At 46.0% G+C, this 27662-nt stretch overlaps 1 protein-coding gene across 1 annotated transcript in view; it reads left to right on the top strand.

The window, feature by feature from the left end:
* IL10RB (interleukin 10 receptor subunit beta) overlaps positions 1-13709 on the top strand; it is a 30715-nt gene extending 17006 nt beyond the window's left edge. Inside the window, exons 6-7 of the mRNA XM_015092371.4 lie at positions 4929-5086; positions 12733-13709. Of these exons, the coding sequence (XP_014947857.2) occupies positions 4929-5086; positions 12733-12882 (308 nt within the window). The 3' untranslated portion in view covers positions 12883-13709. The remainder of the gene's footprint in view (positions 1-4928; positions 5087-12732) is intronic.
* The last annotated feature ends 13953 nt before the right edge of the window (positions 13710-27662 follow it).

The following is a 27662-nucleotide window of genomic DNA, read 5'->3' as shown; positions in this document are numbered from 1 at the left end:
CAGAGTATATCATGTGAAATGCTAGGCTGGATGAATCACAAGCAGGAATCAAGATTGCTGGGAGAAGTATCAACAGCCTCAGATATGCAGATGATATCACTCTAATGAAAGAAAGTGAAGAGAAACCACAGAGCCTCTTAATGAGGGTAAAAGAGGAAAATGGAAAAAGTTGGCTTGAAACTCAGCATTCAAAAAACTAAGATCATGGCATCCAGTCCCATCACTTCATGGCAAGTGGATGGGGAAAAAGTGGAAACAGTGACAGATTTTATTTTCTTGGGCTCCAGAATCACTGCAGATGGTGACTGCAGCCATGAAATTAAAAGACACCTCCCTGGTGGCTTAGATGGTAAAGAATCCGCCTGCAGTGCAAGAGACCTGGGTTGGAAAGAACCCCTGGAGGAGGGCATGGCAACCCACTCCAGTATTTTTGCCTGGAGAATCCCAATGGACAGAGGAGCCTAGCCAGCTCCTACAGTCCATGGGGTCGCAAAGAGTCGAACATGACTGAGCAACTAAGCACAACACAGCACAGCTCCTTGGAAGAAAAGCTATGACAAACCTAGACAGCATATTAAAAAGCAGAAACATTAGCTTGCCGACAAAGGTCTGGGTAGTCAAAGCTATGGTTTTTCCAGTAGTCATGTATGGATGTGAGAACTGGACCATAAAGAAGGCTGAATGCCAAAGAATTGATGCTTCTAAATTATGGTGCCTGTAAAGACTCTTGAGAGTGCCTTGGACTGCAAGGAGATCCAACCAGTCCATCCGAAAGGAAATTAACCCTGAATATTCATTAGAAGGACTGATGCTGAAGCCAAAACTCCAGTGCTTTGGCCACCTGATGCCAAGAGCTGACTCACTGGAAAAGACCCTGATGGTGGGAAAGATTAAGGGCAGGAGAAGAAGGCGCTGCAGAGGATGCAATGATTAGATAACATCCCCAAGTCAGTGAACATGAATTTGAGCAAATTCTGGGAGATAGTGAAAGACAGGGAAACCTAGCATGCTAAAGTCCATAGAATCTCAAAGAGTCAAACACAACTTTGCCGTAATTTCAGCCTTCCCTAGTGGTTCAGTGATAAAGAATCAGCCTGCCAGTGCAAGAGACATATGTTCGATCCCTGGGTTGGGAAGATCCTGGGAGAAGGAAATGGCAACCTGCTCCAGTTATTCTTGCCTGAGACATCCCATGAACAGAGGAGCCTGGTGGGCCATAGTCCAGAGGGTCACAAAAGAGTCGGACATGACTTAGTGACTAAACAACAAACAACACGTGGCTACTTAACGATCCATTTTAGAATTTTTGTATCTTTTTCTGGACACTGAATCAGGCTTACCAGCCTGGAGTTTCCTGAATCTTGTTGAGGTTTCTTTCCCTTGTTTTGTAGATGAACAAAGTTACTTGCCCAAATCCAGAAATCTCTCATCTCACCCGGTCACGTGATCTTTCCAGTGTCATCCAAAAGTATTCTGCAATAATATTAAGCACGGTTTCTCAGGATTACAGAGCCACATAGAAGATGGAGTCTTGCTGTCTCTCTGCAGGGGATTCTCTGCCTCTCTCTTTTTTCTGTAGCCCCCAGCTAGTGCCGAGGCACTGCTGTCCAAGGCTAAGCCCACCTGCCTGTGTTCCACCTTGTGGCTGAGCCTCTCAGCAAGTGCCTCTAAATAACAAAAGCCTGCCTTAATAAAAACCAAAAAGAACTTTTTTTTTGGCTGCCCCTCAAGGCTTGTGGGATCTTCATTCCCCAACCAGGGATTGAACCCAGGCTCTTGGCAGTGAAAGCGCAGAGTCCTACCCACTGCACCACCAGAGAACTCCCAAAAGCCTACCTTTTTATTCCGCTCGTGAATCATTTGTGCTTGAATGAGAATTCTGTGCCCTGGCAGCACCCATCCTGTTTAAATCACTAGCATGCTGACTTTGGGATCTTCGCTCTTTCCTCTAAACACCTGCCAACTGCTTTCTCCAGGCCTGAGTACGTGCCTGGTTGTTCCGTGTCCCATCATTCCCTGCTGTGAATTCCAGCACAATGAGTGACTTGGGGCAGATCCTGAACTGCCCACTGCCTCCATCACCTCATCTACAGGATGAGAGTAATCAAAGGTGTCACCCAGGACAGTGCCAGGCACAGAGTCAGCCTGCAGTACAGGTTAGGTGTCATTACTGTTATTAATAAGGACATTATTCAAATCATACTTTTAGGGACTTCCCCTGATGCTCCAGTGGTTAAAAATCCACCTTCCATTTCAGGCAATGCTGGTTTGATCCCTGGTCGGGGAACGAGGATCCCATGTGCTATAGGACAGCTTAGCCCTTGCGCTACAACTGCTGAGCCCATGTGCTCTAGAGCCCTGAAAGTAAGACCTGACAGCCAAATAAATAAATTTTTTTAAATAAAATCACACCTTTAAATATTACTTCAGGCTTATGTCACGAACCATGGCATGAGGCACACACTTGGACCAGAAAGGAAAGTATTTCAAATATCTTCTAACTCTAAATGATTGCTCATTAACAAAATCCAGACATTTTATAAAAGAATAGAATAGCCCACTGAAAACCTGCTTCTGTCAAACATCAGTTTAGGGCTTTGTTTGTTTGTTTGTTTAAATGTAGTTCTCCTGTTTAAAACCTCACAAGTTTTCAGTGAAAGTGTGGAAAGGTTCTTTTCCGTTTTCCCAGAAGGAAGGTGAAGGTTCAGAGAGATGAAGTCAGCTCAACAAATAACAGGAAGTAACATCTCCGCCCATGCCTACAGATTCATCCCATACTGAAGCAAAGGGAAGACTTGCCCGAGGGTGAGACAGGAAAAGGGAGTTCACATGAGGCATGGCTAGCTAGACTGAAGCAAGTTAAGGGCTTCACACAGATAGTGTTGATTACTAGTTCAGTTCAGTTCAGTACCAGATTCTTCTACAGGTCACAGCCTGTGTAAAGCAGTATCCCCTCTCCTTCCCCATTCCCCCTTCTCAGTAAGTCACAGTAGCATCTTTTGAATTTTATCACCATCAACCGGGTATGCCCATGGAATAACGTCCTGTGTAAGATGCTGAAATGTCTGGGTTGGAGGCCCAAGGAGGCCCAGGAGCTGCCCCCAGGGGAGTCATCACAGTGTCACCAACCGTGCCAGGGTGGGGCCCAGGAGTCAATGTTTAATTAATATTTCATGGGTAATTCTGATGCATGGCAAATTAAAGAGCTACAGAAATATTAAGTGGAAAGATAGAGAGATGAGTAGACGGTCCTGGAACTTCCTCCAGAGCTGGGACGTCAGATCACAAGCTGACCTACCATCATCAGCTCTCGTAAAGCCTGGGGGCCACCCCTACCAGTTCCCTTGCCCCATGACCCTGTATCCACCCAGAAAACCCATCTGAGCTGAACCTGCTAAAGGCACCACCACTCGATTCTAGTAACTGAAACGAGAATTCATAGGGTGCAGGGATAAGGAGTGAGTTCCCTGAACTCGGCCAGGGCACAAGCTGGACAGGCTGCAAGGTCACTGCCAGTGTTAATCACAGTGCAAGAGAGGGCAGCAGGCCCGTCCAGCCTCTTCCCCATGATGGGTGCCCTCACCATTCACTAGATGTTTAGGGAGTATCTATGGCCACACAGTGTGCCAAGTGCTGGGAGAGGCCAGCAGGGGGCCTGCCGTCCAGGTGGCTCCAAGACTGTGTGCCCATCAGGGTTCTTTGATCTGCCCTGGGGAAGTAAGAGTTGACACTTTGCCACAATCCCCATAGAAGGCCCTGCTGTTCCAGAGCAAGGTTCATTCTCCTGGCCTCTCCCAGCACCAGATACTTTCAGTCTGCATCAGGAGGGTGGTGCTGGCTGACAGGGCTGGTCACAGGGAGGCCAGGAGGGCAGCTGGCAAAGGGGCCTGGTGCTAAGTGAGGGGAGCTGGGCCACCAAGGGTGACCCCCTGGAGACGGTCCAAGATAAAGCTGGACACCATTAAGGTGGTAAAAACAGATTTGGTTCGTTCATGACTGGAGGAGGGGAAAGAGCTGATGGGGCATTTTAAAGACAGAATTGGGAATCGGGACGAAAAGAGATTGGGGTCACGGAAGTGACAAATGACCAAAACTGGGTGGGCGCGTGGGGTGGTGGTAACGCACTTAGGCCGTTTTCTGCGTCTGCTGCTAACTGGATTTTGTCACCTACGACGTTCTTCCCACTGGGACTCTGAGACAGAGACTCTTCCCCTGTCATGATGCTCCATCCTGATGATGACATGTCAAAGGATTGGCTTCCAGATCCTTGAGAAAGACACTCCTGGATTGTAGGAGCTAATTTAGGTCTCACTGGGAGAGAGGAAGGCTTTACAGTCCTGAGCTTTTTAGGAAAGTGCACTAAGAAAGGAACGTCAACAGTTGGTAAAACAAAGGAGAATTCTTTTGGTAGCCTCGGGTTTTTCCAGACAGGAGCTCACAGAGGTGCTGGGGAAGGGAGGGGGGCACCCAGAGATCAGCTTTAGGCTGCTGGGCACCGCACTAGCATTAGGGGAGGTCTCTGCGTGCAGGCGGTCAGGTGGAGTCCCCTGTGCAGTTCTCAGTACAAAACGCTGTAGCACGTGTGTGTCAACTGGGGCTCTGGGGCCCGGGGAGCCCCATTATCTGCTGATGGAACAGCAGAACAGGGAGCTGATGGCTCCCCTGTGGGTAGATAATGGGGATCAGAATTCGTGCAGCTGCTGCTTTTTGGGGCGTATCAGCAATCATGCCCCAGAAACCCAACTTGGAGACTGGTAGGAAAGGGTGAGACTTGAAAACCTCCAGATCCTCAAATAGCTGCTCTGTTTCCTTCTGAGACACACCTGTGCACCCCCCCACCCCGGCCCCACCCCAGCGGTAAGGGGTTACCATTAGATCATGATGGTGAAAGCATGACGCGAATATGACCCAGCCCTTCATCCCTGCAGAAACCACCCCGTCCTGGATGGTGGCCAGCGTCCTGGCAGCCTCCATGTGCGCCGCTCTCCTGCTACTGCTTGGCTGCTTCTTCCTGCTGCGGTGTGTTTACAGGAAGGCCAGGCACGCCTTCCCCCCGAGGAATTCTCTTCCACAGCACCTTAAAGAGGTAGGTAGTGGCACGGAGCCAGATGCGCGTGCATAAGAAGACACTGACCTTCACAGTCAGAGCCGCCTAACTCAGCCCAGCATGGTTTCTTGCAGGATGACACACGCCTTGCACGCAGGTCCCATTCCTGGTGCCCTTTCAGAGAAGTCTGAGCTTGTGGAACAGCTCTATAGGGAGGGGGCGGAGGGCAGAGGTTTTGTTCCTAAAAGCCCTCCCTCCAGCCTGGATGTTTGTTCTTTCTCTGACCTTCCATGCCCAGAGCCCCAAGTCGTCAGAGAGCCAAGGTGCTGGTCCCGGAGCAGAAAGGGGCTAAGCCGAGCTCAGAGCGGAAAAGATGGGAAAGAGAGGACTCTGGGCTGAGTGCCAGCGAACAGCCAGGGACAGTGGAGGGGCAGGAGCAGTGTCAGAGCAGGGAGTGTCTGAGAGCAACTGAAATTACAGGATGTGTCCCAGGCTTTAGGAAAGCAGTTCTTTTTTTTCCTCCAGGAAAGTGGAGAAAAAGAAAAAGTGAACATGAAAGTCGCTCAGTCATGTTCAACTCTTTGTGACCCCATGGACTGTACAGTCATAGAATTCTCCAGGCCAGAACACTGGAGTGGGTAGCCTTTCCCTTCTCCAGGGGATCTTCCCAACCCAGGGATGGAACCTAGGTCTCGCACATTGCAGACAGATTCTTTACCAGCTGAGCCACCAGGGAAGCCCAAGAATACTGGAATGGGTAGCCTATCCCTTCTCCAGTGGATCTGCCCAGCCCAGGAATCGAACCGGGGTCTCCTGCATTGCAGGCGGATTTTTTACCAACTGAACTACAGGAAAGCTACTTTCAAAATGTTTGGGTGGAAGAAAGAATGTACCTGGATAGAGCCTGTAGGACAGAAGCAGCTTTAAGAAATGAAATCTTGCTTATAGTCTCATTAGAAATGAAGTGAAAGGAAATGTGAAGCGAAGCCTGTGTCTCCCCTGGGCTGGGTGTGGGCTCCCCCAGGAAGGAGGTGCAGTTTGGATGGAGCAGTTCCTTCAGCTCAGGGAGCCTCCCAGGGTAGGGGATGGGGGGAGCCCCACTCCCAGCAGCCGAGGGAGCAAGCCCCTGCTTCCTAAGGATTGGGGTGAGGGTGGAGCATCGCAGCATCCACTCCAGCCTGCACGTAAACCATTAGGACCCAGGGGTGCAGCCTCTCTAAGAGCCGAGTCGATCTCCTCCCCCAGGGAAGGCTACAAGAAGAAGGTCACGGGAACAAGGGCCAGCCCCACCACTGCAGCTGGTCCCAGAGGCACAAGTGACCCCCGTGATCTCACTGCTCTGCTGTTTCTTCTCGCCTGACCAGCCGCTGCTGACCTGACGGGGGCGACTCAGATGCTCTGCTCTGCGAGGGCTGAGCCCCTGGTCACAGGACGCCAGAGACCCCGGCTCCTGTGCTTCTCCACGTGCCATGAGAATTGGGCAGGAGTCACCCCTCCCCCAAGGCCCCACCATGTAGCAGCAGCCTTTTCTCCTCCTGATGACCCAAGTAGTGACTCCTGACTGCCTTCCTGGCCGGCTAATTTTTTGGCACAAGCATCCTGATGTGAGAAGGTGGCAGCTATAACTTACAGTTTGATGGAATCCCTAACGTATCCCCTCGTGGGAACGTCCCCCTCTGGGATAATAAGTGTTTTAGGCTTTGTAACCAAGATTGAGGTAGTATGAGGTTGTTGGTCTTTAGCCACTAAGTCGTGTCCAACTCTCTTGCAACCCCATGGACTGTAGCTTGCCAGGCTTTTCTGTCCATGGGATTTTCCAGGCAAAATACTGGAGAAGGTTGCTATTGCCTTCTCCAGGGGATCTTCCCAACCCAGGGATCTAACCTGTATCTCCTGTATTGGCAGGCAGATTCTTTACCCCTGAGCCACCACGGAAGCCCCAAGATATTACATACTTATATAACCTTTGCTTTTAGCTTCTCTTCTTTTCTCAGCTGTTTGTAAGGCCTCCTCAGACAACCATTTTGCCTTTTTGCATTTCTTTTTCTTGGGGATGGTCTTGATCCCTGCCTCCTGTACAATGTCATGAACCTCTGTCCATAGTTCTTCAGGCGCTCTGTCAGATCTAATCCCTTGAATCTAGTTGTCACTTCCACTATACAATCGTAAGGGGTTTGATTCAGGTCCTACCTGAATGGTCTAGTGGTTTTCCCTACTTTCTTCAATTTAAGTCTTAATTTGGCAATAAGGAGAAAAGAAGAGAAGCTAAAGGCAAAGGTGTAAATGAAAGATATACCCATTGGAATGCAGAGGTCCAAAGAATAGCAAGGCAAGGTAAGAAAGCCTTCCTCACTAATCAATACAAAGAAATAGAGGAAAACAATAGAATGGGAAAGAATAGAATGGGAGATCTCTTCAGGAAAATTAGAGATTTTCTAATTTCAAAATGCAAGGGAACATTTCATGCAAAGATAGGCACAGTAAAGGAAATAAATGATATGGACCTAACAAAAGCAGAAGATATTAAGAAGAGATGGCAAGAATACACAGAACTATACAAAAAAGATCTTGATGACCCAGGTAACCATAATAGTGTGATCACTCACTAGAGCCAGACACCCTGGAATGCGAAGTCAAGTGGGCCTTAGGAAGCATCACTATGAACAAAGCTAGTGGAGATGATGGAATTCCAGTTGAGCTACTTCACATCCTAAAAGATGATGCTGTTAAAGTGCTCAATATGCCAGCAAATTTGGAAAACTCAGCAGTGGCCACAGGACTGGAAAAGGTCAGTTTTCATTCCACTCCCAAAGAAGAGCAATGCCAAAGAATACTGCGCAGTTGCACTCATCTCACACGCTAGCTAAGTAATGCTCAGAATTCTCCAAGCCAGGCTTCAACAGTAGGTGAACTGTGAACTTCTAGATGTTCAAGCTAGATTTAGGAAAGGCAGAGAAACCAAAGATCAGATTGCCAACATCCACTGGATCATCGAAAAAGCAAGAGAGTTCCAGAAAACCATCTACTTCTGCTTTATTGACTATGCCAAAGCCTTTGACTGTGTGGATCACAACAAACTGTGGAAAATTCTGAAAGAGATGGGAATACCAGACCACCTGACCTGCCTCTTGAGAAACCTGTATGCAGGTCAGGAAGCAACAGTCAGAACTGGACATGGAACAACAGACTGGTTCCAAATAGGAAAAGGAGTCCGTCAAGGCTGTATATTGTCACCCTGCTTATTTAACATAATATGCAGACTACATCATGTGAAATGCTGGGCTGGAAGAAGCACAAGCTGGAATTAAGATTGCCGGGAGAAATATCAATAACCTCAGATATGCAGATGACACCACCTTTATGGCAGAAAGTGAAGAAGAACTAAAAAGCCTCTTGGTGAAGGTGAAAGAGGAGAGTGAAAAAGCTGGCTTAAAGCTCAACATTCAGAAAACGAAGATTATGGCATCTGGTCCCATCACTTCATGGCAAATAGATGTGGAAACAGTGACAGACTTTATATTTTTGGGCTCCAAAATTACTGTAGATGGTGACTGCAGCCATGAAATTAAAAGACACTTGCTCCTTGGAAGAAAAGTTATGACCAACCTAGAAACCATATTAAAAAGCAGAGACATTACTTTGCCAACAAAGGTCCATCTAGTGAAGGCTATGGTTTTTCCAGTGGTCATGTATGGATGTCAGATTTGGACCATAAAGAAAGCGGAATGCCAAAGAACTGATGCTTTTGAACTGTGGTGTTGGAGAAGACTCTTGAGAGTCCCTTGGACTGCAAGGAGATCCAACCAGTCCATTCTAAAGGAGATCAGTCCTAGGTGTTCTTTGGAAGGACTGATGCTGAAGCTGAAATCCCAATACTTTGGTTACATGATTTGAAGAACCGACTCTATGGAAAAGACCCTGATGCTGGGAAAGACTGAAGGCAGGAGGAGAATGGGACAACAGAGGATGACCTGGTTAGATGGCATCACCGACTCAATGGACATGGATTTGGGTAAACTCCGGGAGGTGGTGATGGACAGGGAGGCCTGGTGTGCTGCAGTCCATGGGGTCGCAAAGAGTCGGACACGACTGAGCAACTGAACTGAACTGAACTGATCCACTAAGCATGCATGCAGTGTTTTCAGAAGTGAAAAGGAGCAGGGGACTTCCTTGGTAGTCCAGTAGTTAGGACTCCATACTTCTACTGCAGGGGAAACAGATCCCATCCTTGGTCGGGGAACTAAGATGCTGCGTGACATGAGGCACGGCCAAGAAAACCAAAGCAAAACACAAAACAACAACACATAGCTTGCAGGAACAAGCTGTAAGCGCAAGGAGCTCAGCTCAGGCTCTGCGGTGACGTAGGTGGATAGGATGGGGAGGGGAGGGAGGCCCAAGAGGGAAGATACATATATGTATGTATGTATACATATAGCTGCTTCACTTCACTGTACAGCAGAAACTGACACCACATTGTAAGGCAATTAGGCTCCAATTAGTAAATAACAAACAGAAAGGAACAGCTGAAATTAATATAAGTAATACATTTTATGCAACCCAATATATCCAAAATGTCATTTCAACATGGAATCAATCATTTGTTTCAGTTGTTGAAACATCTACATTCTTTTTTTCATACAAAGTCCTCAAAATCTGGTGTGTGTTTTACCTCTCAGCTCACATAGAGTCAGACCGGCCACATTCCATGTGGCTGGTGGCTGCCGTACTGAATGGCACAGGGCTGAAGGCTGAACAAAGGGACACTCAGGGCGCTGGGGAGCACCAGAAGGGGCCCCCAACTCAGCCTGAGGATGCACAGGAGAGTGATTTATTCCAAGACACGTGTATCCCAAGCCAGCTTCCTCGAGGCAAGGATGCCCAGGGCAGCATCAGGATCGTCCCTAAGTCTCTGTCCGGGTTTACAAGAGGAACTGTCAGAGGAGGACCTGTGATCACTAAGCACAGGAGGTGCAGATTTATTGTCAAATTTTTAAAATTGTGGTAAAACACGCTTACTCCTTGGAAGAAAAGTTATGACCAACCTAGATAGTATATTCAAAAGCAGAGACATTACTTGGCCAACTAAGGTCCGTCTAGTCAAGGCTATGGTTTTTCCTGTGGTCATGTATGGATGTGAGAGTTGGACTCTGAAGAAAGCTGAGCGCTGAAGAATTGATGCTATTTCACTGTGGTGTTGGAGAAGACTCTTGAGAGTCCCTTGGACTGCAAGGAGATCAGTCCTGGGATTTCTTTGGAAGGAATAATGTTAAAGCTGAAACTCCAGTACTTTGGCCACCTCATGGGAAGAGTTGACTCATTGGAAAAGACTCTGATGCTGGGAGGGATTGGGGGCAAGAGGAGAAGGGGACAACCGAGGATGAGATGGCTGGATGGCATCACGGACTCGATGGATGTGAGTCTGAGTGAACTCTGGGAGTTGGTGATGGACAGGGAGGCCTGGCTTGCTGTGATTCATGGGGTCGCAAAGAGTCGGACACGACTGAGCGACTGAACTGAACTGAACTGAAAACACACATAACGTAAAATTTGCCACCATATGCAGTTTTCAGCGTACAGTTCAGTGGTATTGAGTACATGGACATTGTTGTACAACCCTTCTCACCCTCCATCCTCAGAACCTCTTTCATCTTGCAAAACAAACCGGATCCATTAAGTAGAACTCCCCATCTCCCTTCTCCCCCAGCCGCGGGCCACCACCGTTACTTTCTGTCTGTGAATTTGCCTAGTCTAAGTGCCTTATGTAAGTGGAGTCATGCCCTGTTTGTCCTGCTGTGTCTGGCGTGTTTCACCTAGCATAAGGTTCCTCGACAATGTGGTGTGAATCGGAACTTCATTACATTTTGAGGCTGAAAAATACTGCTTTATATGGATAAACTACATTCTATCGGGTTGGCCAAAAGATTTGTTTGGATTTTTTTGGAAGATATAACAAAAACCCAAACAAATGTTTGGCCAACACAATATCTATCCAGTCATACGTGGATGGGGTTTCCCAGGTGGTAAAGAATCCACATGCCAATGCAAGAGACCCAGGAGACGTGGGTTTGATATCTGGGAAGAAACTGATCCACGCGAAGATCCCCTGGAGGAGGGCATGGCAACCCACTCCAGTGTTCTTGCCTGGAGAATCCCCTTGGCCAGAGGAGCCTGCGGGCTGTAGTCCGTGGGGTCACACAGAGCTGGGCACGACCGAAGCGACTGAGCGCACGCACACGTATGTGGGTGGGCACGCAGTCCGCTCCTGTCTTTCAGTTCAGTTCAATTCAGTCACTCAGTCTTGTCCGACTCTTTGCGACCCCATGAATCGCAGCACGCCAGGCCTCCCTGTCCATCACCATCTCCCGGAGTTCACTCAGACTCACTTCCATCGAGTCCATGATGCCATCCAGCCATCTCATCCTCTGTCATTCCCTTCTCCTCCTGCCCCCAATCCCTCCCAGCATCAGAGTCTTTTCCAATCAGTCAACTCTTCCCACGAGGTGGCCAAAGTACTGGAGCTTCAGCTTTAGCATCATTCCTTCCAAAGAAATCCCAGGGCTGATCTCCTTCAGAATGGACTGGTTGGATCTCTTTGCAGTCCAAGAGACTCTCAAGAGTCTTCTCCAACACCGCGGTTCAAAAGCATCAATTCTTCAGCGCTCAGCCTTCTTCAGAGTGCAACTCTCACATCCATACATGACCACAGGAAAAACCATAGCCTTGACTAGATGGACCTTAGTCGACAAAGTAATGTCTCTGCTTTTGAATATACTATCTACGCTGGTCATAACTTTTCTTCCAAGGAGTAAGCGTCTTTTAATTTCATGGCTGCAGTCACCATCTGCAGTGATTTTGGAGTCCAAAAAAAATAAAGTCTGACACTGTTTCTACTGTTTCCCATCTATTTCCCATGAAGTGATGGGACCAGATGCCATGATCTTCGTTTTCTGAATGTTGAGCTTTAAGCCAGCTTTTTCACTCTCCTCTTTCACTTTCATCAAGAGGCTTTTTAGCTCCTCTTCACTTTCTGCCATAAGGGTGGTGTCATCTGCATATCTTGAGGTTATTGATATTTCTCCCAGCAGTCTTGATTCCCGCTTGTGTTTCTTCCAGTCCAGCATTTCTCATGATGTACTCTGCATATACGTTAAATAAGCAGGGTGACAATATACAGCCTTGACGTACTCCTTTCCCTATTTGGAACCAGTCTGTTGTTCCATGTCCAGTTCTAACTGTTGCTTCCTGACCTGCATACAGGTTTCTCAAGAGGCAGGTCAGGTGGTCTGGTATTCCCATCTCTTTCAGAATTTTCCACAGTTTATTGTGATCCACAGAGTCAAAGGCTTTGGCATAGTCAATAAAGCAGAAATAGATGTTTTTCTGGAACTCTCTTGCTTTTTCGATGATCCAGCGGATGTTGGCAGTTTGATCGGTGCCCTGAAGACGGGGACATACTGATGCGTCTCCCTGAGACACCGCTTTCAGTTCTTTTGGGTGTAGACCCAGAAGTGGAATTGCTGGTTCATACGGTAATTCTGCTTTTAATTTTGTGAGGAAGTGTCATACTCTTGTTACATTTTTTTTGAAACAGCATTTTCCAGCCAGGAGTTCTGTAGAAAATTGTGAGCCCAGAAAAAGAAATGGGAAAATTTGTTAATTAACTCTTTTTTTTCCCCTCCCTGCAGTTTATGAGCCACCCTCATCACAGCACTCTTCTCTTATTCTCCTTCCCGCTCTCTGATGAGAATGAAGTCTTTGACAAACTGAGCGTCATCACAGAAGTGTCTGAAAGCTGCAAGCCCAACCCTGGGGCTGGCTGCGGTCTCAGGACCTGACATGGGCAGGGGTCCTTCCAGCTGATGTCCAAGGAGGGAGCACACTCAGCCGGGCACAGTGACCCCCTCCTTGTCCTATCTTCCCGCAAGGGCAGTCAGAGAAGCCAGCCAGGGCGGGCCAAGAGCGCCTGAGTAAACCCCAGATGGAGAGCTTACACAGACGCCGGGACAGCGTCCACACCACCAAGGAGCTGGACTCCAAATGCTCATGTGGCAAAACCTTGGGAACTTGCCACTTTTTAAAGGCCTTAATGATTTGAAAAAAAATGTTGGCCACTGTGGTTTCCCTGATGGTCCGTCCCAGTGGTTAAAAGACTCTACGCTTCCAATGCAGGGGGCACAGGTTTCATCCTCGGTTGAAAAAGTAAGATCCCACATATCACATGATATGGCCAGAAAAAAAAAGGTTGAGGCTGGCCACCAGAGGTATGATTCTCAGTCTTGTGTATTTACTAATATAAAAAAGGTTTTAGGGAATTTCCCAGCAGGCCCAGTGGTTAGGACTCCATGCTTTCACAGCCGAGGACCAAGGTTCAGTCCCTGGTCAGGGAACTCAGACCTCACAAGCCATGTGGCAAAAGAACAAAACCACCAAAAAAAAAAAGTTTTAAATGGTTAGAAACAAAAATATATACAATGAGGAAGAAAGACCAAGGCACTGGGGAGTCTGAGAGTGCCGACATTCTGACGGGAGAAATGGCATCGACTCAGAAGTTGCTCTCACCAAGAGTGCAGACTCTGGATTCTCAGGGACACTGGGTTTATTTTCCTATGCGAACACGTTTCGTATAATACTGGTGCTCAATTAAAGCCTTACTCTCTGTTTAGTCCATGTTCGTTAAATGACACTCCATCTGTGTGGCTGTTATGAACCAGGTCTCATATGCTGTCTTTACTGTTCACTCATTCAGTGGATATTCCTCAGTCCCTGCTTGGCGGTCAGCCAGGGACTGTACCAGGCACAGGGGCCCCATAGCAACTGGGAAGCTTCAGAAAATAGAAGACCCTCAGCTTTGAATTCCAGGCTTGCCAGGTGCCTCCGTGGTAAAGAACCCGCCCATCAATGCCAGAGATGCAGGAGACGCAGGTTCGATCCCTGGGTCGGGAAGATCCCCTGGAGGAGGAAATGGCAACCCACTCCAGTATTCTTGCCTGGAGAATCCCATGGAGAGGGGAGCCTGGTGAGCTACAGTTCATGGGGTCACAAAGAGTCAGACAGAACTGAGCAGCTGAGCATGCATGCATCGGCTTTGAATTCCACCTCAGACGCTTAGCAGTTTCCTCATCTATACATGAAGATGAAAAGACCTAAGGATTAGTGACACTCAGTGAAAATGCCCACCCTGGTGCCAGCACATAGCATTCACTCAATAAATGGTAGCTCATCTTACCAGCTGCATCATCTCATGGGTATGACTGACTTCACAAACCTAGGTCAGCAACAGATGTCGCTTCCTCTGGGCCAGGTTGCTCAATAAAGTAGATTCATCAAAGTTCCCCAAAATAGAAAAACAACACTTTTTGAAGTGATTTGACATTTTTTTTTTTTTAATGGAAACAACATGGGGGGCGGGGAGTCAAAAGTTTGTTGACCTGTTCAGTGTTTTTAAATTACGTTCAGTGATGTGAGGGAGCAATCACCACGATCTGGGTTCTCAGCCCCTGACTCGGGTTTGGAGCTACTCTTACGACAGGGGAGAAGTCAGTTCCCTTTCCCAGTTCAGCTCATCGTTGCTGAAGGAGGCGTGGCAGGAAGGCCATCAAGTTCTATGCACATGAATGTGTCTGACTTGGGAGAGAAGGAAAGGAATATTCCTTTATTGCCCATTATTCATCCAGTCTTTCACATGTCTAAAGCCCTTCACATGTCTGAGGAGTCTCCATCTTGGAAAGTGTGAACCCTTCTCCCTTTTTAAGGGCTCAAAATGCCACCTGCTCCTTTGCAGTCCCCTAGCTGCTGGGCTTTGAGTTGGGGAGATGTGGAGGGCGTGCAGGACAGCAGTAGAGGCCAGGGTTCCAGCGGAAGCATCCAGTAGCCTGGGAGATGGCACCAGCAGTAAGTAGTGAAAGGGTTAGTCGATCAGTCGTATCCATCTCTTTGCGACACTAAGGACTGTAGGCCACCAGATTGCTCTGTCCGTGGGATTCTGCAGGCAAGAATACTGGAGCAGGTTGCCATTCCCTTTCCCAGGGGATCTTCCTGACCCAGGGATTGAATCCAGGTCTCTGACACTGCAGGCAGATTCTCTGCTGGGTTTGGTTTGGACATTGTTCCTGCCTTCACCTCCCAAGGCTGTCCCTTTCTGAGATTCTGTGAGCTCCCCCAAATCAGGCTGAGACACTCGTTTTAGCCAGTCAGTTGCTAATGGTTGCAGCTAAAACCCTGAACAGGCTTCCCAAAGCGAAGCAGAGTGGATATGGATTTTCCAGTCCTAAAAGCCCACCCAGGTGGGCATAGGGGTATGACAGGAGTGAGCCATCTCTGTGCGATTCCCCAGCAGAGGGACTGACAGCGGCACTCATCCTCTAGGGCTGGGAGGTCCTGAGGGGTTTCACGGGGACCAGCTGAACCCTGAGACTGACTAGCTGGAGACCGCAAGGGTAACAGCCTCCTACCGAGAGTGGGGGAATTCACAGCCCATGCATGCGTGCTCAGCTGCTCAGTTCTGTCTGACTCTTTGTGACTCCATGGACCATAGCCTGCCAGGCTCCCCCTCCATGGGATTCTCCAGGCAAGAATACTGGAGTGGGTGGCCATTTCTTCCTCCAAGGGATCTATCTTCCCGACCCAGGGATCAAAGCTGCATCTCCTGCGTCTCCTCCTACCACAGTGCAGCTAAGATGAAGGCAAAGAAGGGCACAGGCCCTCTTGGGCCAGGAGCTGACCCCTGAGCTACTGCCTGCCCTGCCCTGAATACAGTGTTGTGGGGGTGGAATCAGAGACATCTCAGGGACCAGGGTCTCTAGCCACACTGGGGGATGCACTGTCTGTTTGCACACCTCCCACACACACACCCCTGTCTCCCACCACTGATGATGGATGTCTGCCCAAGTCGCCCTCATATTTGCCACCCTCCTCATGTCTCTTGGCCGCCTCTTTCATGAGGAAATATTGCTCATGTCTCTGCACAATGAATAGGAGGGGGACATGTCTACCATTTGGCCCCCAAGATGTCAGCAATCTTAGGGAACCTCATCTAGGCTTCCCTGTCCCATAGTATGGCAACTTCCCTGACCCTCAGATGAAGTCAAGTAAAATGCTGGACATTACATTTGTAAAAACATTTCAAATGACCCCTAGTGAGGAAGGAAGGAATATGCCACCTTTCACCCTGGAGGGCAGTCAACAAACCCTGCAGGATTTCAGCCCCTTGCAAGGACTCAGGGGACAGAAGACAAGACTCGGGGCTCACCCAAGGTGGGGTGGAAAGGACACCTTCCTATAAGTCTGAAATCCCAAAGAGCATCTCCTCCCCTGTGTAAGGGTGAACTAGGAATAAATGAATCCCATCCCACCCCCATATCAGTTTCCTGCCATAAGAAAGTGTCACAAATTGGTGATTTAAAGCCACAGAAACTTACTCTCTCACAGCTCTGGACTTCAGGAGTCCAAAATCGGTGTCACTAGGCTGAATTCAAGGTGCCAGAAAAGTCGCCAAAGGTTCTAGGGGACAGTCTGCTCCGCCTTTTCCAAATGCCGTTAGTCTTTGTCTCGCATCAGGGTCACTGCTGTCTCTGCCTGTATTCAAATCACTGTTTCTTCCTCTGTTTGGTTCTCTCCCTCTGCCTGTCTCTTTATTATAGAGACACCTGTGGTTGCATTTTAAGGCCCACCCAGGCATCACCAACTCAATGAACATGAGTTTGGGTAAACTCCGGGAGTTGGTGATGGACAGGGAGGCCTGGCATGCTGCAGTTCATGGAGTCACAGAGAGTCGGACACAACTGAGCAACTGAACTGAACTGAACAGATAATCATCCAGGATAACTTACCCAACTCAAGATCTTTAATTTAATCACATCTGCAAAGACCCTTTTTCCAAACAGGTCACATTCGCAGATGCCAGAGACTAGGACCTGGTACCTTTGAGTGTCATTATTCAGCCTACTACACTCCCTACAAGTGAACCTTTTTGGTTTCAGTTTTGTTTCTGATTGGAGAGGCAAAGTAGCATCTTTCCTGAGAAGTTATAATCTCAAAACTGTAGATTTGCAGCCGCCGATACCTCTTCCTGGCTGGTCAAAATAAAACTTGAGGTTAACTGCTAGAAATCACAAAACCCCAAAGGAAAACGTCACAAGGAAAAGCCAGGAGAAACAGCAGGCAGCTGGGCCTGACCCACCAAGACTTCAGATGCAGACATAAACGGTCCAAGGAAAGAGAGCACGCAGAGTGCAGTCAAATAAATATAAGAAGCATTGATAGCGTCAGGAGGCACAAGAGGCAGAGCGATTCACAGGAACCCAAATCTTAATGGCTTGGAGAACAAAGACTTCTTTCTCACTCATTTTGTGTGTGGCTGGCAATCAACTGAGGGTCTGTTCTTTTCTCAGTGATGTCTTTATTCTAGAATCTAGGCTGAAGGACCTGCCAAATGGGGAGAGAACTACCAGACCACAATCGTCCTCAGAGCTTCTGCTGAACATGGAGCATGTCACTGCCCTCCACTTCCTATGGCCCAAAGCTTGGCCAAGTCCAATGTTAGTAGAATGGGGACGTGTGTGCCTTCCCTGGGAAGAGCTGCAAGTCATGTAGGAACAGTCAGGACTGTATGATTCCCTCACAAGGAAGAGAGAGAATAATTGGGAGCAATAAGTAAAATCTGCTGCAGACTAAGTTTCAAACGGATTTGGTGACGGGGTGAGGGCATGGTAGGGGAGGTGCTAAATAGATCTCTGGAAATGAAAATTATGATACAGTTGTTTGAACAATGCAGATTCAAATTGTGCAGTTCCACTTATACACAGAATTTTTTTTCATTAAACACATACCATAATGTTACGCAATCAGTGGTTGTGGAACTGCAGCTATGAGAGCAAACTGTAAAGTTATATGTGAATTTTTGACAGTGCAGGAGGCCAGTGCCCCTAATCACCACATTGTTCAAGGGTCAACCATAACTGACACTTAAAAGTCAGAGAATGGGCTTAACAGCAAATTAGGAAAACTGAAATGAACGTAAGTAGATTGGGCAGAAAGGAGAGCGTAAGAGTCAGGATTCAGACAGAGCCAATGAGAAATGAGACATTTCCATTGTTAGGGAACTGACTCATGGAATTGCGGAGGCTGGCAAGTCAGAGACCCAGGGAAGGGTTGATGTTTCAGCTGAGTCCAAAGGCAGTATGGAGGCGTAATTATTCCTTCTTCTGGGGACCTCAGTCTTTTTTTCTCTCAAGGCCTTCAACTGATTGGAAGAGACCCACTCACATGATAAAGGTGTAACCTGCTTTACTCAAAGCCTTCTCATTTAAATGCCAGTCTCATGTTAAAAATAACATCTTCACAGCAACATTCACTGGTATATGAGCAGATATTTGAGTACTATGGTCTTGTCAAGCTGACAAATAAAATTAACCACTGCCAGGAGTGTAGATCTGAAGTGATTATCAAGAATGTATTAACATAACAGAAGGATGGGAAATATGAGAGGGGCTTGCCAGGTGGCACTAGTGGTAAAAAACCTGCCCGCCAATGCAGGAGACATAGGAGACACGGATTCGATCCCTGGGTGGGAAGATACCCTGGAGAAGGGCATGGCAACCCATGCCAGTATTCTTGCCTGGAAAATCCCATGGACAGAGGAGCCTGATAGGCTACAGACCATAGGGTTGCAAAGAGTCGGACACGACTGAAGCGACTTAGCACACACACATACGAGAATAGAATGAGAGGATCTATTACATGTCTAATCACAGTCTTTATTTTTTTGGATTCCAAAATCACTGCAGATGGTGACTGCAGCCATGAAATAAAAAGACGCTTACTCCTTGGAAGGAAAGTTATGACCAACCTAGATAGCATATTAAAAAACAGAGACATTACTTTGCCAATAAAGGTCCGTCTAGTCAAGGCTATGGTTTTTCCAGTAGTCATGTATGGATGTGAGAGTTGGACTATAAAGAAAGCTGAGCACAGAAGAACTGATGCTTTTGAACTGTAGTGATAGAGAAGACTCTTGAGAGTCTCTTGGACTGCAAGGAGGTCCAACCAGTCCATCCTAAAGGAAATCAGTCCTGGGTGTTCATTGGAAGGACTGATGCTGAAGCTGAAACTCCAATACTTTGGCCACCTGATGTGAAGAACTGACTCACTGGAAAAGACCGTGATGCTGGGAAAGATTCAAAGTGGGGAGGAGAAGGGGATGACAGAGAATGAGATGATTGGATGGCATCACCGACTTAATGGACACGAGTTTGGGTGGACTCTGGCAGTTGGTGATGGACAGGGAAGCCTGGCGTGCTGCAGTTCATGGGGTCACAAAGAGTTGGACGTGACTGAGTGACTGAACTGACTGAACTGAATCACAGTCTCAGGAGAAGAGGTGAGAAAGGATGAGGCAAAAGGAGTATTTGAATATTTGAAAAGATAACAAATCCCTAGCTGGACAAAGAAGAAGAAATCACATCAGGGCAAAACTTGCTGTTGTTCAGTTACTAAGCCATGTCTGACTCTTTGCAACCCATGGACTGCATGCTCCTCTGCTCTCTACTATCTCTACAGAGTTTGCTCAAATTCATGTTCATTGAGTTGGTAATGCTATCTAACCACCTCATCCTCTGCTGCCCTCTTCTCCTTTTGCCTTCAGTCTTTTCTGTCATCAAGGTCTTTTCCAATGGTTGACTCTTTGCATCACATGACCAAAGTATTGGAGCTTCACCTTCAGTATCATTCCTTCCAGTGAATATTCAGAGTTGATTTTCTTGAAGATTGACTGGTTTGATCTACTTGCAGTTCAAGGAACTCTCAAAAATCTTCTCCAGTACTACAATTCAAAAGCATCAGTTCTTTAGCATTCACCTTTCTTTATGGTCCAAGTCTCATATCCGTACATGACTACTGGAAAAACCATAGCTTTCACTATCCGGACCTTTGTCAGCAAAGTGATGCTTTTTAATATGCTGTCTCAGTGGCTCAGATGGTTAAGAATCTGCCTGCAATGCTGAAGACCTGGGTTAGATCTCTGGGTCAGGAAGATCCCCTGGAGAAGGGAACAGCAACCCACTCTAGTATTCTTGCCTGGAGAATCCCATGGACAGAGAAGCATGGTGGGCTACAGTCCATAGGGTCCCAAAGAGTCAGACACAACTGAGTGACTAACACACACGCTTTGGCTTCCCTGGTGGCTCAGCTGGTACAGAGTCCACCTGCAATGCAGGAGACTGGGTTCGATCCCTGGGTTGGGAAGGTCCCCTGAAGAAGGGAACAGCTACCCCTTCCATTATTCTGGCCTGGAGAATTCCATGGACTATGTAGTCCATGGGATCACAAAGAGTCAGACATCACTGAGCGACTTTCACAGACTTGTCATGTCTTTCCTTCCAAGGAGCAAGTGTCTCTATTTCATGGCTGCGGTCATCATCTTGTCATGGCAAATGGACTTGCTTAACTCAATGAGGCTATGAGCTACATGGCACAGGCCCACCGAAGATGGATGGGTCACAGTGAAGAGTTCTGACAAAACATGGTCCACTGGAGGAGGAAATGGCAGCCCACTCCAGTATTCCTGCCACAAGAACCCTGTGAACAGTATGAAAAGGCAAAAAGATATGACAAGGGAAGATAAGTCCCTTATGTTGGAAGGTTTCCAACATGATACTGAGAGGGTAACAGGCAGGAAGGCCAGGGGTCTCCAAATGGAGGAAATAGCCTGCAAGTGTCAGACATTTTTTTCTCTCTTAAGCGGCAGGAGAAAACAAAGTAGCGATATTTTTCCTTCTCTATACAAATTTAAAAGGTTTCTCTTAAAATTCTGTGTTGCCATTATACCTGGTTTCACCTGAAGTTAACAAATGCCTTTTTCTTATGGAAATGTTTATCTTAGGCTATGCTAATGTACTATGCATTTACCCCAAACTCTGATGTTATACACCGATATTGTTCCTCTAATCTATGTAAATAACACTATTTGTATGGTGCTCTGCCCTTCTTCAAGATTCAAGTTAATCCTTTTATGGCCTAAGATGAACCATTTGGAGCCAAGATTATCCCAAAATACATCCTATGGGTGACGGGCCTGGTGCCATTCTAAGTTTTGAGACATTCCTTTCGTTCATTAACAGACTGCTAATAACTATATAACATCCAGCTAAAAACTAACAGAAAAATACTCTTTCTGCCCCCTTCTGATGCCTATGTCAAAAGCTTTCTCTATCTCCTTTATACTTTAATAAAACTTTGTTACACAAAAGCTCTGAGCGATCAAGCGTCGTCTCTGGCCTCGGATTAAATTATTCTCCGGAGGCCAAAAATCCCAGCGTCATAATTCAACAACAACCTTTCAATACTAGGGAAGAGCGAAGGTCAATTACTAATAGCCAGAAAGAATGAAGCAACTGGGCCAAAGCAGAAATGACACTCAGTTGTGGGTGTGTTTGGTGGTGAAAGTAAAGTCCGATGCTGTAAAGAACAATGTGGCATGGGAACCTGAAACGTTAGGTTCATGAATCAAGGTAAATTGGAGACTGTCAAGCAGGAGATGGCAAGATTGATCATCGACATCTTAGGAATCAGTGAACTAAAATGAATGAGAATTGGCAAATTTAATTCAAGGTGAAACTGCAGGGCCTCAAAAACAGAGAAGGCATGTTATCTTCAAAGAAAAGATAATTAAATTATGGATGATGATCTCAGCAGTAAAGAAGTCAAAAAGTGATAGTATACCTTTCAAGTACACTAACATTTTAGTCAACTTTGAATTATAAGACTGCAAAAATATCTTTCCAGAAAAGGGATAAAATACAGACTCAGACAAACAGTCAATGCTATTTGACATTAAAAGATCAAATAAAGATCTAACGGATATACTTCAGACAGAAGGAAACCATTCCCAGATGGAAATTATGATATATAAGAAGAAACACAGGAAAGAAACTGTTAAATACAGGAGCAAATCTAAACAACTATTTTCTGTATAAAATAATAGCAATATATCCTGGGTTTAAAATAAAATACAGGGAGGAAAACAGCTGAAGAGGAAATGTTTTAAGATCCTGTTTTGTTTCAGAGGAGAAAAAGATGAATCTGAGATACGGGTAAGTTAAGTATCATAAAATTTCTAGAGTCACCTCAATTCTAGAGAAGTGGTTATTAATTGGGGAGGTGTTTTACCACTAAGTTTTACTTTTGTTTTAGGTTCAAAGGATTTGTTAACAAAAGAAACCGCTTGTAACACACAAACAATTTCAATTTTCTATAGAAGATTATTTGACTTAATTTCAACATACAGTCATTAAAAGAAGAGAAATGGAAGCAACAGAAAAGAGTAATAGCACATACATCACCAAACTGGGCTGACCTACATCCAGACTTAAAGACAGTGCTGGGAAGTCCCTGGTTAACAGCAGTCTGGAATCCCAGCCAGGAAAAGGTCCCAGGCAGTGCATCCACTCTGTGGATGAGACATCAAATTGCAGTTCCAGGGGCTCCCACTCATAATCCCAGGTCACAAACTGATGGCGACTTCAATTTTTCAGGAAAAGAAATTAAAAAAGAATCAGACAAACAAAAGTTGATGACATTTGACATCAAAAGACCTTTTTAGAGAAAGATCTCTGGGATATATTGTAGGCAGAAAGAAACCATTCCCAGATGAAAGTTATGATATGTAAGAAGAAATAAAGGAAAGGAAAAAAAGAAAAAAATACAGGAAAGAAACTGGTAGATATATGAGTAAACCTAAACAACTATTTTCCATATAATATATCTTGGGTTTAAACTAAAACACAGGGAGGAGAACAGCTGAAGATAGAACATTTCAAGGTCCAATTAATATTGACTTTAACGTTTTTACAATGCTGTTTGTTTTATCTTGTGAGTCATAGGATTTCTTTAAACCCCAGGCACGACTGGCTGAGTCCTACTTCCTTTCTCATCTAAAGTGCTGCCTGACCAGCTGTGCTTGCGGGCAGGCATGGGATCCGGACAGTGTCTAGGAAGGTCAGAAGCAAGGTTAGAGGTCTGCTCTTCTGCTTCCGCTTCTGACTGCACTTCCTTACAGGCACTTCCGGCCCCACCCTGCAAGACTTCCTCCATTTTAATTTCCCTCATAGGAGGGGACAGATTTGTCTCCAACAGGACATTTGACAATGTCTGGGAACACTTCTGGTTGTCTCAACTGACATCAAGGGAGTAGCAGCCAGGCTTTGTGATAAATACTTTACATTGATTATCTTACTTATTCTTTGGGCCCAAACCCTCCACAGGACCCTCTGAAGCCCTATAAGGAAAGCCCAAGGCAGGCTGCAGGCCCTGCACTGAGAGTTCAACCCTCATGTGTGATGAGGGCTGTGGCTTAGGCCCTGCCAGGGCTCAGGGTGGATTCTGTGGCCTTGCCAAGTCTCTGGAGCCCAGTTCTCTTGAGAAGGATGTGGGCAATCTAACTGCTAAGGCTGCAAGCTTTACAGCTAGGGAGCGAAGAAGGAGGGGAGAACCTCACTGGTGAGAAAATGTCCAAGAATTCTGAGATCAGAAAGGGATTCAGCAGGTCATCTTGTGGGCCCTCATGAAGACACCATAGCAGAAACATATGTCAGGTTTGTTCGAAAGACCCCCTGAGGGAAGCCAGCTTGAGCCAACTTCCCATCACCCCGTCCGCAGGCTTCCCCTTGCCAGCTTCTTCTGGAAGAAGCAGAGTTCACTGTGCTTCCTTACTGGCCCTTCCAGTCCTGCCCTCCAAGACCAGAGCAGCCTCTCAGTCACCCTGTCCCTCCTCTCCGTTGTGGTTCTCAGCCATGGCTGCCATTGAGCTACATGGAAAGCTTTAGAAGTGTCAATGCCAGGCCTTGCTCTGACCACTAAATTAGAACACTCTGGGAGTCAGGTGTCCTGGGTCTTAAAGCTTTCCCAGGTTTTTTCCAGGGAGTGTGCGACGAAGGTGTAGATCGCTGCTCTGCCAGAGGTGTGAGAGATGGTAAGTACCTGTTACCCTGCGCTCCTGTCTGTTTTCCTGCTCTCTTATCTTTAATACCCAGCTAAAGGGTCCACCAGTGTTTCCCAGGTGGCTCAGCAGTAAAGAATCTACCTACCAGTGCAGGAGATGCAAGTTAGATCCTTGGATCGGAAAGATCCCCTGGAGATGGAAACAGCAACCCACTCTGGTATTCTTGCCTGGGAAATCCCATGGGCAGAGGACCCTGGCAAGCTACAGTTCATGGGGTCACTAAGAAGTCAGACACAACTCAGTGAATAAACAACAATGAAAGGTCCACCCATCACCTTCTGCTTTTACAAGAAGATCAGAAATTATTCAGAGTTATGAACATCTCAGGGAAATATGTTCATGGCTGAAAATTTTTCCTCCCAGCACTGCTCCAGGCTTCTGAGCTTCTCACCACTGGTCATCTGGGAAGTGATTCTCCCTGCTGCTACCCCTTTCTCTATGCTGGCACCTGACACAGACCTAGTACTAAGAAGGGTCTGTTGAAATAATAGATAATAAAAACGTAAACTGAAACCTTCTTGAGTACCTGGCCACTACACTGCAGATCCAATAGAAACTCATTAACACATGCAGATTAAATAGAGCTAATTCTGTTTAAATAAGTTAACAAAACACCAAAACATAAGCAAGAGAAAAATAAAATCAGTGAAAATCTCCCAGGTAAAGAAAAAGGTTATATTCTCTTCTGTCTACTTTCAAATTGAGTTGAAGTTGTTTTTCACCCTCAACTGCACATCAGAAGTCACAGAATTTTACAGTATCTCAGTTTCCATTTTTAATATTTTTACTTCTTGTTGCCAATTTTTGCTTCTTATGCCCAAATAAGATTAGCCCTTATTTTAGTTAGCAGCAGAAGAGTGGGTTAGAAATCAGACCCTCAGTGGCAAACTTTGTTTTAATGTCAAAAGCCATCTTTGAGCACAAGGACAAATAATGGAATGTTTTCACCAAGTGGGCTTTTAAAATTTAGCTCTTTAGAAGAAAAAAATGGAGAAATGTAATAAGGATGGACCAAATACCCTGGAAGAAACTTAAGGGTTTAAAAAATAAATAAATAACAAGTTTTTTTAAAATTCTGTTTCAAAGGAGAGAGAAGATAGCATAGTAAGAAGACCCTGAACTCACCTACTCCCATGGACACACCCAAATTACAACTATTTACAGAGCAACTATTGATGACAACAACCTATGAACCAGAAATCCCACCATTGGGTGTATACCCTGAGAAAACCATAATTCAAAAAGACACATGCACCTCACTGTTCACTGCAGCACTATTTGCAACAGCTAGGACACGGAAGCAACCTAAATGTCCATCGAGAGATGAACAGATAAAGAAGACGCGGTACATACGTAGAATGGAAAAAGGAAGGCTATCAGGTCATTTGTAGAGACGTGGATGAACCTAGGGCCTGTCATACAGAGTGAACTAAGTCAGAAAGAGAACAACAAATTTGATTATTAACATATATATGTAGAATGTAGAAAAATGGCACAGATGAACCTATTTGCAGGGCAGGAATAGAGATGCAGACGTAGAGAATGGGTGGGTGGACACGGGGTGGGAGTTGATGAATTGGGAGATTAGGACTGATGTATGTACACTGCCCTGTGCAACGCAGAGAGCTACTGGGAACCTGCTGCGCAGCTCAGGGAGCTCAGCTCAGCGCTCTCTGGTGACCTAGATGAGTGGGATGGCAGGAAGGTGGGAGGAAGGTCCAAGAGGGAAGGGGTATGTGTATACATACAGCTGATCCATTTCACTGTCCAGCAGAAACTAACACTATATTGTAAAGCGGCTATATCCCAATTTTAAAAAAAGTTGCTTGGAGACAAATGAAAAGGGAGACACAATGATCAAAAATCTATGGGACCCTGCAAGAGCCATTCTAAGAGGGAAGTTTACAGCACTAACTCCTACCTCAAGAAACAAGAAAAACCTCAAATAAGTAGCCTAAAGTTACACTTAAAGGAACTAGAAAAAGAATAAAGAAATCTTCGTAGGAGAAAAGAAATCATAAAGATCCTAGCAGATACATTTAAAAAATTTTTCTTTGAGAAGAGAAAATTGATCAACCCTTAGGCAGACTCATCAAGAAAAATAGAGAGGGCAAAAATCAGTAAACCCAAGCATGAAAGAAGAGAAGTTATAACCAACACCACAGAAATGCAAGGCATCATAAGAGATTGGTACAGATAATTTTACGCCAATAAAATGGACAACCTAGAAGGAATACATAAATTTCTATAAATGTACAATGTCCCAAGACTGAATCAGTAAGAAATGGAAAATATGAGCCAACTGATTACCAGTAATGAAACTGAGTCACTAATCAATAAACTTCCAAGAAACAAAAGTCCAGGACCAGGTGGTTTCACAGGTAAATTCTATCAAACATTTAAAGAAGTGTTAATGCCTAGCCGTCTCAAAATAGTCCATAAAATTAAAAAGGAAGGAACACTTCCAAACTCATTCTCCGAGGCCAGCATCATCTGGATACCAAAACAGGACAAAGACACCACACACACAGAAATTACTGGTCAATATCCCGATGACGGAGAAGGCAATGACAACCCACTCCAGTACTCTTGCCTGGAAAATCCCATGGGCAGAGGAGCCTGGTAGGCTGCAGTCCATGGGGTCGTGCAGAGTCAGACATGACTGAGCGACTTCACTTTCACTTTTCACTTTATGCATTGGAGAAAGAAATGGCAACCCACTCCAGTGTTCTTGCCTGGAGAATCCCAGGGACGGGGGAGCCTGGTGGGCTGCCATCTATGGGGTTGCACAGAGTTGGACATGACTGAAGTGACTTAGCAACAGCAGCATCCCTGATGAACATAAATGCAAAAATCCTCAACAAAATATTAGCAAGCTGAATTCAGCAATATATTAAAAGGATTCTACACCAAGACCAAGTGGGGTTTATGCCAAGGATGCAGGGATTGTTCAATATCTGCAAATCGATATGATATACTACATTAACAAGTTGAAGAATAATAATCATATCATTTCAATAGATGCAGAAAAAGCTTTTTACAAAATTCAACATCCATTCATGATAAAAAATTGTCAACAAAGTGAGTGTAGAGGGAAGATTGTTGTTGCGTAGCCACTAAGTTGCGTCCAACTCTTTTGCAACCCCATGGACAATAGCCCGCCAGGCTCTTCTGTCCATGGAAATTCCCAGGCAAGAATACTGGAGTGGGTTGCCATTTCCTTCTCCAGGGCATCTTCCTGACCCAGGGATCGAATCTGCATCTCCTGCATTGGCAGGCAGATTCTTACTGCTGAGCCAGCAAGGCGGCTGTAGAGGGAATATACCTCAATGTTATAAAGGTCATACATGATAAACCCACAGCTACCATCATATTTAATGGTGAAAGGCTGAAATCATTTCTTCTACAATCAGGAACAAGAAAAGTATGCCAACTCTCACCACTTTCATTCAACATGAAATTCCTAGCCTCAGCAATCAGATAAGGGAAAAAATAGAAGGAATCCAGTTGCAGAGGAAGGAGTAAAACTGTGGCTGTTTGCAGACAACATATCATACATGGAAAATCCTCAGGCTGGCACCAAAAAAAAATACTCGACCTCATCAGTGAATTCAGTACAAT

This window comes from Ovis aries, chromosome 1 (assembly GCF_016772045.2).
Source record: "Ovis aries strain OAR_USU_Benz2616 breed Rambouillet chromosome 1, ARS-UI_Ramb_v3.0, whole genome shotgun sequence".
NCBI classification, from domain to species: Eukaryota; Metazoa; Chordata; class Mammalia; order Artiodactyla; family Bovidae; genus Ovis; species Ovis aries.
This window is presented reverse-complemented; position numbering and strand designations above follow the sequence as displayed.